At 40.2% G+C, this 20,005-nt stretch overlaps 1 protein-coding gene across 1 annotated transcript in view; it reads right to left on the bottom strand.

The window, feature by feature from the left end:
- Positions 1-20,005, bottom strand: part of pigg (phosphatidylinositol glycan anchor biosynthesis class G (EMM blood group)) — a 130,254-nt gene that overhangs the window by 13,707 nt on the left and 96,542 nt on the right. The window contains exon 12 of the mRNA XM_079508489.1: positions 3,503-3,812. Within this exon, the coding sequence (XP_079364615.1) occupies positions 3,503-3,812 (310 nt within the window). The remainder of the gene's footprint in view (positions 1-3,502; positions 3,813-20,005) is intronic.

Below are 20,005 nucleotides of genomic sequence, written 5' to 3'. Positions count from 1 at the left end.
AACTCTGAATTTCTTGGCTCTGTCCACTGAATGAAAAGCCTTTGAGAAATCAACAAAGACTAGTGCGAGATCGATGTTGCAGAGCTGTGATTCCTCAATAACCCTAACGTACGTAAGCATAGGATTTGACTCAAAGTGGATCTACCACGTCTAAATCCGTTTTGATTGTTTCGGAGTAGAGGCTCAAACCTTGTCTATCATCATCATTTTTCGACCGCGGTCGAGATCATAAATAGAAACGAGGCAAGTGTTTCGCCTTGGAGAATGCCAGCATGGATGGGGAATGATGGTGTTTCTCCGTCAGGAGTAAGGATGATCGCTGAGGTATTTGTATAGAGAACCTTTATGGCATTGATCATTTTGTCGACGATTAAGGATGAGTTTGTTGTGAAGTTTTGCAGCAATTGGCATTAAGGAAATTCCTCTATAATTATTGGCTATATAATTTTTATCTAAATTATATATTTGCCATGGACATACACATGAGCAGACAATAATGTTACCAGAAACACACACAAGAGCTAGCCCTAAATGTATACCTAACCAGAGCAGTGGTTCTCAAAGCGGGGCGAGAGGGCCCTTTCAGGGTTCCTTGAATATGGTCCAAGTCGAACATTAGGGCCGATTCATACTCCTATTTTAGAGCCGAATAAAAGTCGGTTCGGCGCTGTAGACTGTAGAGCCTACAATGTGACGTCATTTGAGGTTCAGGGGGGGCGGGTACCGTCCTAAAGTCGGCTCTTCGGTGCTACTGAAAATTTCTGACGAGCCGAAATCATTTCGTCACTACAGTGCCGAAACAGCAGTAAAATAGGAGTATGAATCGGCCCATTACAGGTCTGTAACTCTGAGAGTGCACAGATGTGCATTATGGGAAAAAGACAACACTTGAGAACAACTGTGCTACTGCAATGGTTCCCAAATTATTTCTTTCATGTCAAGGACCCTCAAATTTACACTAATTAGCCCACGGACGGACCCCCATTTGAAGAGATATGCCAGGGACCCCCAAGATTTTTAAGGCTCTAGCAGTGATTCTCAACCTGTTTAATTTCAAGGACCCCCAGTTTGACATGCATTAGTTTACGGACCCCCATTTAATGGCATTTCTATCTCTGAGACGGTGAGACCCCAATTTATATTGTAAAATCAATGTTAGTTTAACTCTGAGAGTGTACAAATGGAACCAAATGGACCCCACTTTGAGAACCAGTTTGCTAGTGAACTCAAAACGCCTGCGGCCTCCGAGGCTGGTGAACTCCTAATGTCCCATATCATACTGTAGTGTAATTAACCCATTTTGGGCGGTTTTAAACATTATGTTATAATTTAGCTATTGAAAAATAGCAGATCTACAAGCTCATAGCGCGCCATGAGCTTGTAGGTCTGCTATTTTTGAAAAATCGTGAAAATATTTATTTCAGAAAACTGATTTAGAAACAAAACCTGGAGACCTGACATTCAGCAACTGCGGTCACAATGAGAACATTGTAATGACTGAACTGATTGATTGATTTCTCAAAGAGAAATACATCTACGAGTTTAAATCTTTAGGATATTATTTATCCTGTATCTTGAGTTTTGCGAGACAAAATTGGTATCCTGACTTAGTACCTAAAATGTATGTTCTGTTTACTAAAGAGCTGGAGAGATGGCCGGGGAGCCCCCTGCTACTGAATGAATCCATTTAGGCCTGACGTCGACATTAAAAAAGTGCAGTGGTGCTCAATATTTCATGTCAAGGACCCCAAAAAAGTATATGTATTTGGCCGCCGACCCCCAACTGAAAATATCATGTTCCAGGAACCCCTCAGAAGCAAAGATTTGAGTTAAAAACGTTCACTCTGAAAGAATATACATTCAAAGATTTGAGCCACATTTTCAAGATTTTTCAAAAATAGCAGACCTACAAGTTCATAGCGCGGCACTCGGTGCCGCGCTATGAGCTTGTAGATCTGCTATTTTTCAATAGCTAAAGTATAACATAATGCTTTAAAACACCAAAAGGGGTTCCCGTCCAGAATGGGTTAAAAACTCTATAGCAATGATGGCGATCGCCTATCGGAAAATACTGTAGAGCTATTTAACACCTAATTTAACAAATAAATATCACTTACATCTTTTATACTGACGATCTAGGAATGGTATGCTTTGGTGTACTTGCTTTAAGCAATATTATTACTGGACCAATATGTAAGTATGGACTAATATGTAAGTATACAGTACATTGTACACTCACTGTACATGTCTGCAGAAACTTCACACACGTCACTGCATTCTGTATCACAATTGTACTGGATAATATTGGATGTACTGTATGCATATCAAACAAAAACAGCAATACCGATTGTAGCAAATCAAACAAGCATCGTCCCAACACATCACAAGCATCGCCCACTCACAATTATAATTTACCTCCCCAGCTCACAGGAGAATCTATAGCTGGAAGCTCTTAATTGTTAATAATGAATGAAGGAAACAATCCTTACATACAGTATTGCCCATTTCACGTCAATAGCCCACTCCTCTAATGTTCCCGTTTCTTGCCCCGATTCTCCCCCTTTGTCCCGCTAGACTTGTGTTTTCCAATTTCTTTCCTTTTTGTCCTTTTGGCTTCCTTTTAACCGACTTTTTTTTTTTTTTTTGATCAGGCCACACAGTGTGCAAAGTGAGCCGGCACTCAGTGGGGTTCACCCCACTTTACCTCCAACTGAATTAAACTGAAAGTCTGGCGTGGTACACTCCACTGAATTAAGTCCTATTACAAGTCCATTTTTAGACCATGAATATGTGCCCTTTATTTGGTTTTGGCATATTATGCTGCAATTAATACAGCAGTCATCAAGCTGATTGTTCTTACTCAGGAATTCATTAGTCATTTCACAAAATAACTGCCTTCATAACACAATCAAATTCTAGTGATGGTGATGCAATACAATGACTTATATTGATCCATATGGAAGGCCACTTTGCATGGGCAAGGATCCCTGTGCCCATTTCCTTGGAGTGTTGGAACTCCAGTGGAACATTACTATAATACAACTACTATAGTGTTTTGTTACAAAGCTAATAACACTTTACCGCATAAAAGGGCAGAAGAAATTAAATCATGTTCGACATACACAAACATATTCAACATTGTGGGCATGTCATTACAGGTTAACCCATTCTGAACGGGAACCCCTTTTGGTGTTTTTAACTTAGCATTATGTTATGCTTTAGCTATTCAAAAATAGCAGATCTAGAAGCTCGTAGCGCGCCACCGAGTGGCGCGCTACGAGCTTGTAGGTCTGCTATTTTTTGAAAAATCGTGAAAATGCGGCACAAATCTTCGAATATAATATTCTTTCAGAATATATATATTTTTTTAATTTCAACGTCAGGCCTAAAATGGGTTAAAGCATGTTCTTGAACATTGTTGTGGCATTTGCGAGGAGTTGTGGGGCTTGTACAGTATATATATATGGCTATTTTCCCCCATTTATTTTGAATAATGTCTTACCTGGAAGAAGAAGAAGGCCTGGCCAAACCAGTAGTGCATGATGGTGATCTGGGCAGCGTCGTAGTGCAGTTTCTTCCAGATGAACTGAGCCATGAGTGACTGGATCAACAGACCGCCGCACAGCACGGGCAGATTGTGAGCCCGGAACAGCAGGGACACCAACAGAACCAGGCCGCTGTAGATCTCCCACAAGCCCCTGCTCTTCAGCCGAGCGTCCACCGTGAGGATCTGGGAACGCAGCAGGTCCTTCGAGCCGGTGAAGAGGATTCCTAGCACGAAGATGTAAACGAAGCGTGCCTCCACTGTTCCCCTAGAAAAATAATAATAATAATAAAAAAAGAAGAGATGAGGACGGTTGTCATTCTTTCTAGAGCTATGCACTAGAGCAGGGGTGCCCACACTTTTTTTTACTTGAGAGCTACTTTCAAAATGACCAGCTCAACCAGATCTACCCACCAAAAATATATACATATATTATCCCATTGCTGAAAATACAAATGCACTTCTTTTCCTTTTTTGTAATATTGATGTTTGTGTGAACACTTTTGAAAACACGGTAGGCCTGTTGCATTGTGGGTTTGCGCTGCCCTTTTTGATGTCGATCAATCAAGTGCAGTCACCTTAATGTGTGGCAGATGCCAAAAATAGTTTATTATTTATTTGTAATTATATATTTTTAGGGGCCATGTCATTTGTTCTACCTGCACAGCCTGTGTGATCTACTGGTAGATCACGATCTACCTTTTGGGCACCCCTGCACTAGAGCGTCGCAGTCCCGCCCCCTTTCATGACGACGCCAGGCCCAGGAAATGAATCGCAATGCATTCGTCCCATAGACATTTCAAAAAGTATGTATTTAAAGACCTTTTAAGCGTCGTATGAAGCCAACTCGAGTCGTGACAAATCATGACAACACACACAATATTTTGGACCAAACAAATAATTACATAGAAGAAAAACAACAACAAAAGTGTTGTAACCGGACGTTTTTTTCTACTTTCTAATTATTGGTTTGGCCCGAAAAAAATTGTGTTTGTTGTCATGATTTGTCACGACAATAGTTGGCTTTGTCCGCGGCGTAAACGTCTTTAAATAAATACTTTCTGAAATGTCTGAGGAAAATGATTCAGAGAATCATTTCCTGGGCCCTGGTAGGAGGCGGGACTGCGACGCTCTATATGACAGTCAACAGCATAGATATTATAAGAAATAGATGCCTCATTTGCCGCTGCAGTTCATTGGAGCGACGTGTATCCCAATGAAGGCGGAAGTGCAGTGCTGAAGGCTTTTTTTTTTTTTTAACAAATCTTTATAACAGTCATGACAATATACATTACAATACAAAACAAGACAAACAAACAAACACAAACAACAAAGTTATTAACAATACAACATCAGAGCCAGGGGGGATTAGATTACTAACAGAAAACATTAAAGAGTGAACACAAAGCAACAGTTCTCCGCAGCTTTCTTATTTAGAAGTGCTGAAGGCATTTGCTGAAGGCGACTGCGTCGTTGCCCGAGTGACGTCACTCATGCGACTCCTCCATCTCTCGCTGTCACTCAAGTGACTACTGGCCAATCACAGCGTGTCTTTTCCGGGACTTATGTTACGCACGCGGAAGCTTGACAAGCTTCCGCTTTGCTTCCGCTAATGCTTCCGCCTTCATTTGGTGACACGCGCCTCAGAGCCGGAAAGGGCGTCTATGTATATATGTCTATGGTCAACAGGGCATAGCAGTGGCGGCCATTTTGTGGTGCCCCCAGATAGAAAACCCATCATATTTTTTTTTCCCCATAGACATTTTTCCTGGAATCAAGCCATCCAGGCTCCTGGTAAAAAAAGACATAAAACATTTGAGTCTGTGTCAAAAGACATTTGAATATTTAATTGTATTTTACGATATTTAATAAATACCCCTTTTTTGGCGGGTTTTCAAATGTTTTTGACAAAGTGTTTTATGGTCATGCTTCACCAGGAGCTTAGCCTCGGAAACCCAGACGTTTTTATTTCCAGAGAGGAGGAAAAAAAAGTCTGGGGCCGAGTCCACTTCAATTCGGCATACAGTCGCTCACTCTCTGCTGATTTCTGATCGCCTGCACCTTTGTTAAATTGACGCACACATGCACACACACACTCCTCTCTCTCTCTCTAGCTGTTGCCAGACCTACCAGACAGGCGCGGCCGTTTTCTGCTGTCGGACGGACAGTGTATTTTCCGGGTTTTTAGACAGCTGGTGGATGGAAATTAAGCTCCACCCACATGGCTGACTGCCGAGGGGGGGCAAGCGTTTCCGGGAATCTGGCCGTCGCGGCATTCAGCCGCGTGGGTGGAGCTTCTTTTCCATCCACCAGCTGTCTTAAAAACCCGGATAAAGACGCTGGCCCGACAGCAGAACAACTGCCGCGGCCGTCGGCTCAGGTCTGGAAACGCTGTCTGTCGCTCTAATTAACTAGTCTCATGTCGCGCACCTGCGTCTAGTTTCTCCCAGCCAGGAGCCTGCCAGGAGCTGCCTACTACGCCATAGAAAGCATATATAGGTGGGTTCCAGTCTACCAGGAGCTTGGACGGCTTGGTTCCAGGCTTTATATAATGACATTATTATAATAAAATCATTTTAGGAAATCTCTATAGGAAAAAACAATAATAGGTTTTCTATTCTGTGCCACCACAAAATGGCCGCTATACTGCTATAAAAACAAACAGAAAACAATATATATATATATATATATATATATATATATATATATATATATCGGACAGGTCACAACATTTCAATGATATTTCATGCAGTACGGGAGCTTTGAGAAAGAAATAATGAATGTGCCCCAAAACTTTAATCAGTAGGAACTGAAACTATAATGGTATATTTTCCAGATGAAAAGATGGAATGATTATATTACTGACAGCAGCTGGGGGAGGTGAAAGCTAAAGCTGCAACCCAGAAGTTTTGTTATGTCCTCTCCTGAAGGACAGAGGTAAGTGCAAACGTAACACCCACTCAGCCAGGCGAATCCCTGCCCGAATACATTAAGAAAGACCCGAGGCCAATTCTACAAATGCCTTCTAAAATTGGTGCTTCTCAAACCCAAGGACCCCCAAATCTGAAAATGTTGTGTGCCAGAGACCACCATGAAGAGAAGATTTGTGTAAACATATTCCTGTTTTTTTACGGGTTAACCAGGGGAGATTATGAACTTCAGACAGGGCGTAGTAGACGGTAGGTGTCCTACTACCCAGGGGGCAGTATTATGCGTGTCTTATAAGTACCAGGTCTTATGACTTAACTTAAGACCTGGAGGCGTGATCAATGCCATTTGGCTATTCTGAGTGGCCAAACAGCATTGACCACGCCTCCAGGTCTTAAGTTAAGTCATAAGACCTGGTACTTAAGACACGCATAATACTGCCCCAGGGTTTCAAATCCAATTGTAGGGAGAACACGTACTGCTACAACCTATATTAAATTAACATTATACTGGTTAGAATCACAGTTTACTCAGTGAAATAAACTCAGGATTGCAGCTTTAAACATGTCCCCCCTCAATCACCGACGGTGGAAATATAAAATTTGCATGTCTTTACGCATGTTTTCTACCACAACCCCCCCCCCCCCCCCCATCATATATCACTGCCTCAGAGTTCCCTGCTCGTTTGATAAATGGCACATTGTTAATATTAATAATACATGCACCACAGGCGGAAAAACCAGGCGAGTCATGATGTGTCGTTTCATTTATCATTCAAATCCCGGATACGACAGAATGACATACCCCCGGTTCTTCAATCCCCTGATAAGCTTACAAATCTGTTATTGTATGCCGCCGCGCGGCACGGTAAATTAGCATGAATATTTTAGTGGTGCTAGTGTTAGAGTAGTTACAGCATGAATCTTTGCCTTTTGCCATGGAGTCTATACTAGGGCATTCACTTCTAGTCATTTTTACTAGTTGACTAGTTGCCTAGTTTACTAGTCGACTAGTTGTTTAACTACCTATTATGTAAAAAAATAAAAAAAATAAAAAAAAAAAACTTATTTATATATTTTATTTTTTTAAATAAATATTTGTACATTGAAAAACTGTGTACATTGGTGACTATAACTATAATCTACCTGATCTTGAGGCCTACAAAATACAAAATAAAAAACAAACAAAAAAAAACCCTTTTTGTATTTTTATTATCAACTAGTCAACTAGTACCAACAAGGTCGACTAGTGGATTTACTAGTCGACTAGTAAACTAGTCGACTAGTAAACTAGTCGACTAGTTGCTTAATGCCCTACTTTCTACTTCATCAAGCATAATAGTGCAAGGAGAGGACGATGGTGGGAGGGAGCGAAGCGGTGTGTGTGTGTGTGGGAAGGGGGGGGTTAACTTTGCCCTGTTTCACACTGGTTCTTATCGGTTCGTTCACACATCCGATTGTTCGGGGACAATCTAATAATATCTAATAATTTTTATATAGCGCAAATTTACAGTGTATCTTCTCCTTGTATATTAAGGGCCCATGTCGCCACGCTCATGTCACTTTGACTCAACCATAACCATATAAGGAGTTCCCAATGCAGCTATGCCCAAATTATGGAGTGTGTTGTCTAAACCTCAATGGGATGTCATGACATCAGCTCCATATTATATGCGTGCAAAAGGGGCCATTTCCATATATGGGCTTATACCGAGGACATCAGCGATCGCTATTGGCATATAAAAGGGACAAGGACTGACACAATGCACACATATCCAGACAGTATATATGTGACTAAATGTGACTGAGGGACTGCCATTGGATTTTTTTGAATTTTCGTTTTTTTATGTCATATGAAAGCAGGGAATCATAGCTTCAAATTGACATATTGGTTGTTCAGTTTGGCCCACCAGTTTTGGAGATATGGCTTATAGAGTAATGTCTTGCAGAAAACAGCGAGTTGAGAAAACAGGCTTGAAAGGTTCACTTCTGTGGTCTCTAACATTACACCTAGCTACATGTTTAAGCATTTATTTCATATTTACATGTCGATTTCAGCTCTGACACTTATTTTAGACATGCTCTAGTATGTGAAGAGTCTGCCTGTGCTATTAACTCATTTTGAAAAAAGAAAAAAAAAGTTTTTCTCCTCTGGTGAAAAGCTGGAATGTGCGCGATGGCAGTCTCTCAGTCAAATCTGGTCACATATTTGGAAATATTGGTCGGAACGGCGGTGCAACGCAGCGTAGCCCGGAATCCCCTTTTCATCTATCAGTAATTGATATGCACAACATGTAGCAGATTAAATCTCAGAGGGGAAAGTGCTCTTCATTATGAAGGCAATTATACATTTAGCCTGCATTTCATTTTAGGGCATTTAGCAGATGCTTTCTTATCCGGAGAAACTTTTATTAAAAAGGGATATGTTTCACTGACCCAATGACCCAGATAGTCTACTCAGGCTTTTGGGAACACTTTTTGTTGGAACACTTTGACCCCCCATTCACGAGTTACACAAGTCAATTGATAAAGACCTCTTTCCTTCCCAACAACGGGTTACCTGAGTTGTGTTAACCCATTTTGACCTGAGATCAGATTCTAAAAATGTCTTCTATGTCAGTCGTTCTTCGATTTTTCAAAAATAGCAGACCTACAAGCTCGTAGCGCGGCACTCGGTGGAAAAGAAATGCTTACCACTAGCTTTCTTCACAGATGTGTTCATAAAGGTGTCTACTATCACAGAAAAAAATGTTCCAACCCAACTCCCTTGGGAAACTTTGTGACAGCTGCTGAAAGTTGGGGTACCATTATCAACCAATATAAGGCAAAAGATTCCAAATTTCATTATACTTTAAGTAGCATGTGACATGTCAAACTAGGGGGTTTTCATGATGCTGAATCCATTGCAAGCATTCGTTTTGCACAAAAAACACTCTAAACAAAAATGTCCATAGCCGTCATCACAAATGTGATGAGGTCAGCTATTTTGACGATCGAAAACTTCGGCGCTGTAAGTGATTTAGATATTTGATATACATTTTTTTTCATCAGACAACTTCAATCTCCATTTTAACCATGATAGATTCATCGAAAACACCCGTGTGGTGACTCATACGGCTCTCCTAATGTTTTTTTTTAATCTCATTTTTTTAATTTCATTGTTGTATCTACGGAAAGATATCTTCATTTGGCAAACAAGGATCATCAGGTATAGGTGGTCAATGTAGAATTGGGGAGACGAGTAGTCATCAAGAAATGCTTTAGCAAAGATTTTACACTTGATAAAAACCTCATACAAACTAAAGGGTCATGTTCAGATATTAGCCCATTTTGTCCTGAGATCAGATTCTAAAAATGTCTGTTTGAAAATGACAGTTTTCTGAAAAAGCTATGTTTCTATGTCAGTCGTTCTTCGACTTTTCAAAAATAGCAGACCTACAAGCTCGTAGCGCCCACTCGGTGGCGCGCTACGAGCTTGTAGATCTGCTATTTTTCAGTAGCTAAAGCGTACAATACAAACATTACAATTTTGAGGTACTTTTACTTTACTGTAGTATTTCCAATTTTCAGTACTTTTACCTCTACTCTACTACATTTCAGAGGCAAATATTGTACTTTTACTCCACTAGAAATATTTGAAAACTTCACTACTTACTAAAAACATCTGGGTTTCCAAGGCTACTACTTACTTTGTAGATTTTGATTATTATTACAAAATATACATTAAGCACTTCAGCCCTATATACACATTTCGGCCATTTGAAAATAGAAGACTTTCGCATTGCGAGCTTGTAGATCTGCAATTTTCAAAAGATTTTTGTATACATTTGAAAACTTGAAATGGGACATTCTGTATAATGACTACTTTAACTTTTGGTACTTTAACCCATTCTAGACGGGAACCCCTTTTGGTGTTTTAACTAAGCACTATGTTATACTTTAGCTATTGAAAAATAGCAGATCTACAAGCTCATACGAGCTTGTAGGTCTGCTATTTTTGAAAAATCGTAAAAAAATGCGGCACAAATCTTTGAATATATATATTCTTTCAGGCCTATAAATGGGTTAACTACATTTTTATGGCAATACTTTTACTCAAATACATTTTGAATTCCGGGACGTTTACTTGTAACAGATGAGTATACATTTGAGTACCACAGGCTTTGCACATCTGTGGTGTGCGGCACCCGAAAAAGTACAAACCAGGCATAACTTTCCGACTGCATGGACAACGGCATGGACTCTAGGGAGAAACGTCCTTTTGTTCTGCCATGTATTATTAACCCATTTAGACCTGAGATCAGATTCTAAAAATGTCTTCTACATCCTGACAGTTTTCTGAAAAAGCTATGTTTCCATGTCAGTGGTTCTTCGATTTTTCAAAAATAGCAGACCTACAAGCTCGTAGCGCGCCACTCGGTGGCGCGCTATGAGCTTGTAGATCTGCTATTTTTCAATAGCTAAAGCATGACATAATGCTAACACCAAAAGGGGTTCCCGCCCAAAATGGGTTAAGCACAGTGTTTTATGGAAACGCGTTACTACAGAAGGACAGAGAGCCGTAATAGACTGCGTTGGGCACCGTTTTTTTTATTTTTTTATTATTCACAATTCCCCTAACAATAAGGCATGTATTATTATAGTCCATAACTATTTTATGCAAAGCAAGGGAAGGGAAGGCCAAAAAGCTTTGGCAATGATTTGAATTTATGATAAGCAGCACAGCTGCAATACAGGTCTGAGCTTGGCCTCTCTGGTTAGAGGGCACTGGGCATCGCTGATTACGTACGTGTGTGTTTAACGAAACCAGCATAGAAACCCTGTTAATCCATTTTGGGCGGGAACCCCTTTTGGTGTTAGCATTGTGCTATGCTTTGGCTATTGAAAAATAGCAGATCTACAAGCTCATAGCGCGCCACCGAGTGGCGCGCTACGAGCTTGTAGGTCTGCTATTTTTGAAAAATCGTTAAAATGTGTCGCAAATCTTTGAATATATATTTCAGAGCGAACAAATATTTGCTTCTGGGGGGGTCCCTGGAACTACATATTTTGAGATGGGGGTCCGTGGCCCAATAGAGATAATTCTGGGGGTCCTTGACATGAAAAAGGTTGAGCACCACTGACATAGAAACATAGGTTTTTCAGAAAAGTTTTAGGATTTAGAAGCCTTTTTTTCGACATCAGACATCAGTCCAACATGGGTTAAAGAGTCTGTGTGGAAAGTTTCATCTATTTGGACCGGTCTTTGGGGCCGAGGTGGGCGAACGAGGTTATGAGGTTCCAATGGCATAATACAAAAGGCAGAATGCCTCCCAGACCGCCGCATACATTAGTCATATGTTACAGGAACACAGAATATCATTCTGAAACAGCTTATCTCCAAGTCCATCGTTTTTTTCCCCAAAAGGGGATTGGAAGTTGGAAGGAATTGTTGAATGTAAATGATGTGGAGGCAATTAAATCAGTCAAGAATTTAATTAATTACACAAGATAGAAAGGATATTTTGAGCAAGTGTTGAAACTGTAAAAAGCTTCAGCTGACATCTTTCATCTTTTTGGTTAAAAGGTATTTTCAGTGATTTGACTTAATTCAAATATCACTTATTTTTTCTTTTTTTCTGGATAATCCTCCCTACTATAGAGTGTGCTGACCATATAAGGAGTTCCTCCCTGTCCCCAGTGAACCCCTGGGGTCAAAAAACCCTAGTTTCAGTTTTGGTGGCGGGTGGCAAAACCTTCATCCAATCAGGATGAGTGGGGCCTTCCTCCAATCATGATCAAGTGGGGGCGGGCCTTGGTGCACATGCTGTTGGCCTGTTGCACTTCCCCCCACTGTAGAGCGTGCATGTGCACATTTTGTTACCGGGGCGGACTGGGTGGTTTTCCAAATCACTGAATGCTCCTTTAAATGTTAAAGCTTTACTTCTGTAATACATAATAAATGTATAATAATAATAATAATAACTAGAAAAGTCGCAATTTTTGAAAAATTGCAAAGTGTGGTTGCCGCAGTGGCTTACATAGACCTCTCCCTAATTTGAAAACTTCTATAACACTTGAATAGTTTGGTCTTCTGCCCCTTCAATTGAACTCATGTCTTTATAAACGATTGAATAGTTTGGTCTTCTGCCCCTTCAATGGAACTCATGTCTTTATAAACGATTGAATAGTTTGGTCTTCTGCCCCTTCAATGGAACTCATGTCTTTATAAACGATTGAATAGTTTGGTCTTCTGCCCCTTCAATGGAACTCATGTCTTTATAAACGATTGAATAGTTTGGTCTTCTGCCCCTTCAATGGAACTCATGTCTTTATAAACGATTGAATAGTTTGGTCTTCTGCCCCTTCAATGGAACTCATGTCTTTATAAACGATTGAATAGTTTGGTCTTCTGCCCCTTCAATGGAACTCATGTCTTTATAAACGATTGAATAGTTTGGTCTTCTGCCCCTTCAATGGAACTCATGTCTTTATAAACGATTGAATAGTTTGGTCTTCTGCCCCTTCAATGGAACTCATGTCTTTATAAACGATTGAATAGTTTGGTCTTCTGCCCCTTCAAAGGAACTCATGTCTTTATAAACGATTGAATAGTTTGGTCTTTTGCCCTTAAATGGAACTCATGTCTTTATAAACGATTGAATAGTTTGGTCTTCTGCCCCTTCAATGGAACTCATGTCTTTATAAACCATTGAATAGTTTGGTCTTCTGCCCCTTCAATGGAACTCATGTCTTTATAAACGATTGAATAGTTTGGTCTTCTGCCCCTTCAATGGAACTCATGTCTTTATAAACGATTGAATAGTTTGGTCTTCTGCCCCTTCAATGGAACTCATGTCTTTATAAACGATTGAATAGTTTGGTCTTCTGCCCTTCAATGGAACTCATGTCTTTATAAACGATTGAATAGTTTGGTCTTCTGCCCTTCAATGGAACTCATGTCTTTATAAACTATTGAATAGTTTGGTCTTCTGCCCCTTCAATGGAACTCATGTCTTTATAAACGATTGAATAGTTTGGTCTTCTGCCCCTACAATGGAACTCATGTCTTTATAAACCATTGAATAGTTTGGTCTTCTGCCCCTTCAATGGAACTCATGTCTTTATAAACCATTGAATAGTTTGGTCTTCTGCCCCTTCAATGGAACTCATGTCTTTATAAACGATTGAATAGTTTGGTCTTCTGCCCCTTCAATGGAACTCATGTCTTTATAAACCATTGAATAGTTTGGTCTTCTACCCCTTCAATGGAACTCATGTCTTTATAAACGCTTGAATAGTTTGGTCTTCTGCCCCTTCAATGGAACTCATGTCTTTATAAACGATTGAATAGTTTGGTCTTCTGCCCCTTCAATGGAACTCATGTCTTTATAAACGACTGTAAAACATAGATTGGTTACGTAACCAACAACAGCCAATTATCTACTACAAACGTTATGCAAAGCCCGACCAATCACAGTGGTAGTTAGATTACTCCGGAATAGCCAATTAGCTGCTACAAATGTTATGCAAAGCTCGGCCAATCACAACAGAAGTTCGATTTGATTATTCGATTCGATTATTCGATTACTCCGGAGGAGTGTCACAATAACAATAGTCTGGTTAATAATAAAAACCACACCCGTGTGAACTGAGTGGTGCGAGGTCTTATATAGCCTGATCAGCTGTGGTCTGACGTAATGTCCATAGCAACCATGCTAATTTTTTTGGTACGAACACGGGTACACAGGTACAAAGCCAGTTGTTGGAGTGGTTTACACCACTCAATAATATAATTGACTTTTTTTTTTTTTAAATCAGGACAGCAGCCAAGGAATAAAACAGAAAACTATACCTTTTGATTCCAAAAAAACCTTTTGGAAAAGCTAATCAGATTGATGAGATTGCATGTAACATTTTACATTTAAGTAGTTCATTAAGCTATATCACTGTTTTAAAGGAGCATTCAGTGATTTGGGTGATTTGGAAAACCACCCAGTCCGCCCGGTAACAAAATGTGCACATGCACGCTCTACAGTAAGGGGAAGTGCAACAGGCCAACAGCATGTGCACCAAGGCCCGCCCCCACTCGATCATGATTGGAGGAAGGCCCCTCTCATCCTGATTGGATGAAGGCTTTGCCACCCGCCACCAAAACTGAAACTAGGGTTTTTTGACCCCAGGGGCTCACTGGGGATAGGGAGGAACTGAACTGAACAACCAATATGTCAATTTGAAACTATGATTCCCTGCTTTCATATGACATGAAAAAACAAAAATTCAAAAAAATCCAATGGCAGTCCTTCGATCAAATCTAGTCACATATGGTCAGCACACTCTATAGTAGGGATGATTATCCAAAAAAAAGGAAAAATAAGTATATATTTGAATTAAGTCAAATCACTGAATATACCTTTAATAGAATAAAACGGTGTTCTTTTTACAGATATGTGGCCAGAAACTGGGTACTGTTTGAGGGGCGCTAGCCCCTCCTATATACTGTACAGCTTTTCGTCCAGTCACGTCTCACATTTGCCATTGACAGTGAAAGGAGAATTTACGTCATATTTGCCTGAAATATGACGTAAACACAAACATTAAATGCCATTTTGACACAATGAAAGGAAAATGTACATATGTAGATGAGCAAATCGGCTAACCAATCACATACATTCAGTTGTCATCTTACATGATCATGGTGAAAAGATGAGGTTTTTTAAAAAAACATTGTATCATGGTTAAAAGATAATAACATACGTTTAGTTGACGCATTAATTCATGCAGAGGTATGTTCATTTCTTATTGGATGACGTACGGCGACAAGATCGAGCGCCCCTCACTTCACACGGGTGTGATTTCTTTTTAATAGACATCATCTACTTGGATACCACAGTGTCCACACTTCACCAGTGAGTGACAAAGCATGACTAGAGCCGCTAGACGGATCAATTTGCTCTTATTTGCTGCAGGTGCGCGATGCTATAGTGGCAGCATCTGTAGACAGAAGATGGCAGCTCGTCAAAGCTGCTGTATGGAGGAGCTGAATGGGTTTCACGCGCATGTTACCTTGGAAACGAGCTCTGGTTGCTCCACCAAGAATGCAAGTACAGTTGGAGGCCATCGATATTGTCCTTTTCTTTTTGCTGAGGTTTGCGTGATCTGCGCAAAAGGACAGTTAAGCCATTTTGGGCGGGAACCCCTTTTGGTGTTTTAAACATTATGTTATAATTTAGCTATTGAAAAATAGCAGATCTACAAGCTCATAGCGCGCCACCGAGTGGCGCGCTACGAGCTTGTAGGTCTGCTATTTTTGAAAAATCGTGAAAATATTTATTTCAGAAAACTGGAGGATTTAGAAGGATTTTTTAAAGTTTTGAGGTCAGGCCTAAATGGGTCAAATGATAAGGGACAATATCGGTGGCACCCAACTGTAAGCAAGAGAGCGAAGGCAGTGCCCGGGCCCCGGGACCAGTGTTGCTTTTGGCAGCAAAGTTAGATTTCAGTTTTAGTCATAGGGCAGTATTATGCGTGTCTTAAGTACCAGGTCTTATTACTTAACTTAAGACCTGGAGGCGTGATCAATGCCATTTAGGCTATTCTGAGTGGCCAAACAGCATTGACCACGCCTCCAGGTCTTAAGTTAAGTCATAAGACCTGGTACTTAAGACACGCATAATACTGCCCATATAGTCTCTTGAATAGTTTTCATTTAGTTTTAGTCACATGGTATGTGTTAGTCTGGTTTTAGTCGACTAAATATGCAGTTAGTCGGCTAAAATGTATGCCTTGATGCAGTCGTAATGACTGATTTTATACTTGCTGAAAATAGCCGATTTACAAGCTCACAACGTGTCGCGCTGTAGATCAGCATGCAACCAAGTGTAAAATTACGTATACTGGATCTCTTGTCCACTAGTCCCTTCCTAACATTTTAGTCGTTTTTATTTGTTGACAAAATTGTCAATATATTGAGTTTTAGTTTAAGTCATCATAGCATAGTTTTCATTTAGTTTTCGTCAGTGAAAAAAGGTATAGTCGACTAACCTTTTTTGTCATAGTTTTAGTCGACAAAATCAACACTGAACCTGAACATCTTTGGCGTAACTCCCACATTAATCACCTGCATCAACCAAAAGGAATCTGTTCGCCAGGGGAAAAGGTTTCCTTACGGTAAGTGATGCGTGACGAGAGAGGAGGCCTGCCCACTCCATTGCCCCGTCTTCTCAATGGAATTCATTCTTAACCCATTTAGGCCCGACGTCGAAATAAAAAAAGAATCACACCCGTGTGAACTGAGTGGTGCAAATCCCCCCCCCCCCTCTCTCTCTCTCTCTCTCATTAGCAGGCAACAGTGCATCTCTCTGTCTCTGTTTCTGCCACAACAGCGCCCCTACTGGTACTCATGAGTCACACATGAGTCACACACATTAACACGAGTCACATAGGTAGGTGAACACGGACATTGCTGTTCCTTGGAGTGGTTGCACCACTCAAAAATCTTCTAAATCCTCCAGTTTTCGGAAATAAATATTTTCAAGATTTTTCAAAAATAGCAGACCTACAAGCTCGTAGCGCGCCACTCGGTGGCGCGCTATGAGCTTGTAGATCTGCTATTTTTCAATAGCTAAATTATATCGTAAAATAATAATGTTTAAAACAACAAAAGGGGTTCCCGCCCAAAATGGGTTAATCTCTGAGACTGTGACACGATGCACATGAAGAATGCATTCATCTATCAATATGGGAAGACATTAGATCATTCCCCCGCTTAGTGGGCAGTACGTGTTGTGAGTTTGATGAAGTAAAAAAAAATGTCTGCTACAGTGAATGTTGCTCATCGGTCACAATGCCTATAACTATATACAGACCTTTCAAGTTGGATGGAAGGATGAAATAAAGGAATTTGTATTTGCTGGCTTTATGAAATGGTGTACACCACCAAGGTTTTGCATCATTGTTGTTCTCAGGGAAAATGGTTGCGAGTGAAGACATTTTTCGGATCATCATCTCTGGGTGTTGGACATAGAATTAGGATAAGTTACTGTAGTTTTACAGTTATGTATGAGGCATTGAGGGTTAAGCTTAGGTTAGCTTAGGTTAGTGGCAGCGGTGGCCGAACGGATTGCGGAGCGGTCTTGATACCGGAAGGTCGCCAGTTCGAATCAGCGGTCCGACACGTTAAAGTTACCACCGCTGAAGTGCCCTTGAGCAAGGCATTGAACCACTACCATGAAATGTTCTATGAGCAGGGCCTGGCTGGAAATAAGTTCTTGAGCTTAGCCCAGATACCCTGGGTAAATATAGTAACTTTGCTTTCCTTAGCTTGTTGGCTAATACATGGATTTGATTGATTGATTTGATCAGTTGAAGTTCCTCGCAAGTGTACCAATAGGTTCAGTATATCTGTGTGTGTCTGTGTGTGTGTGTGTGTGTCTGTGTGCGTGTGTGTACGCATGTGTGTGTGTGCTCGCGTGCATAGAGTATGTGTGCGAGACATAGAAAAAGTATCGCGTTTCGCAGGTGTTTTAAAGGGAGTTTGAATACATTAGCATTTTTAAGAGGGATCTGAATGCATGAATATTTCCAAATGAACTACCTACAGAACATTGTGTTTTAGATAAAGCAGTACAAGACTAAATGGTTTATATTTTGTGCGGGGTGCATAAGTGTACGGAATATAGACATGGAACAACAAACATTTTCATTATTTCTTTTTCTCTTAAACCATTTTGGGCGGGAATCCCTTTTGGTGTTTTAAACATGTTATAATTTAGCTATTGAAAAATAGCAGATCTACAAGCTCATAGCGCGCCACCGAGTGGCGCGCTACGAGCTTGTAGGTCTGCTATTTTTGAAAAATCGTGAAAATATTTATTTCAGAAAACTGGAGGATTTAGAATATATTTGTTTTAATTTTGAGGTCAGGCCTAAATGGGTTAAGAAGTGAACACACCGAGGTGCAGACCCTTTACAAATGCCTTGGCAAAGGAGCACATTGATGAATTATTTATAAATCCCTCTTTGGGCTGGGTCCATTATATTTAACGGAGTTACTCCACCCCAAGGTATATATACAAGACAACTTAGGTCTTCTGATAAAGGCCTTCTTATTATCCCCGCTACCAAGATGAGAACAAAATGTGATCGAGCCTTCTCATCTATAGCACCTACTCTTTGGAACGAGTTACCTCTTAACCCATTCAGACCTGACGTCGAAATTAAAAAAAAAAGTTTTCTAAATCATGACAATTTTCTGAAAGATTTGAGGCACATTTTAACGATTTCACAAAAATAGCAGACCTACAAGCTTGTGAGCTTGTAGATCTGCTATTTTTCAATAGCTAAATTATAACATAATGTTTAAAACACCAAAAGGGGTTCCCGTCCAAAATGCGTTAAAAAATGCAGAGTCAGTCGATACTTTTAAAAAGCTGCTAAAAACACACTTGTATCGTGAATATTTTGGTCTACTATAGTGATTATCTCTATTTTGTGTTGAGCCTTGTTCTGCCTGTATATATTTTCATGTATTGTTTTCTGTTGCTTTGTTTCTTATTGTTATTGCTGCTTTGCTGTTGACTGTGTTTTCTTGTTTTATTTTATTATTTTACTTACTGTACAGCACCTTGTAACGATTGTTGTGAAAGGCGCTTTATGAATAAAATTACCTTACCTTACCAAAATAGTGTGGGACGCCTGAATGCATAATCTGGTGATCAAATGTGACTACATTTGACTGAGGGACTGCCATTGGATTTTTTGAATTTTCGTTTTTTCATGTCATATGAAAGCAGGGAATCATAGCTTCAAATTGACAGAAAGGATGGGTGAGAATGTTGAGAATTTTGAAAACTTTTATGCATATTTAAAAACCGCTAGAGAATAATCGACTAAAACTATGATGAAAAATGTTCGTCGACTACCCTTTTTCACTGACGAAAACTGTCAAAATTAGTCAGTATTTTAGTCTTGGTAGGATGACTAAGACTAAGACTAAAATACTGATGATTTTGTCAACAAATAAAAACTAGACTAAAATGTTAGGGAGGGACTACTGGAGAAGAGATCCAGTAGAACCTTTATTTTTGGTAAGTGTAAAATCAAAGTGACATGCAGTACAGTAAAGGCCGTCGGGATCGGGAGTCGAACCCGCAGCACACTGCCAGACTGGATTACCAGCCAAGGTGCCTGGACCGCTGAGCCACGGTCCGGGACATTTTTGTCCACAAAATAAACTGTAGATTTAATCCAATAAAATCGTATGATATTTAGTCGACTGAAACTAGACTTACTAAAACATTGACAGATGACTAAAACTAAATAAAAATTTGCTGTCAAGATTCAGCTGACAGTGATGAGTCTCACCGGGAGGGCATAATGTGTGCAGAGAACGCGCTACTGTACATACGGCATTGTGTCATCAGGGGAGTCAATATAGCTTGGGGGGGTGGGGGGTGGGGCTTGGGGTAAAGCTCAGAGCTCTCCCAACCGGAATAAACAGTGGGGTGTTGGGTTTTCAAACGCAGACCCATTTACGCCTGAGGCCGATTCTAAA

This window comes from Electrona antarctica (assembly GCF_951216825.1).
Source record: "Electrona antarctica genome assembly, chromosome: 1".
In the NCBI taxonomy this organism is placed as follows: Eukaryota; Metazoa; Chordata; class Actinopteri; order Myctophiformes; family Myctophidae; genus Electrona; species Electrona antarctica.
Note: the sequence above shows the minus strand (reverse complement) of the source record. Positions and strands in the feature narration are given on the sequence as shown.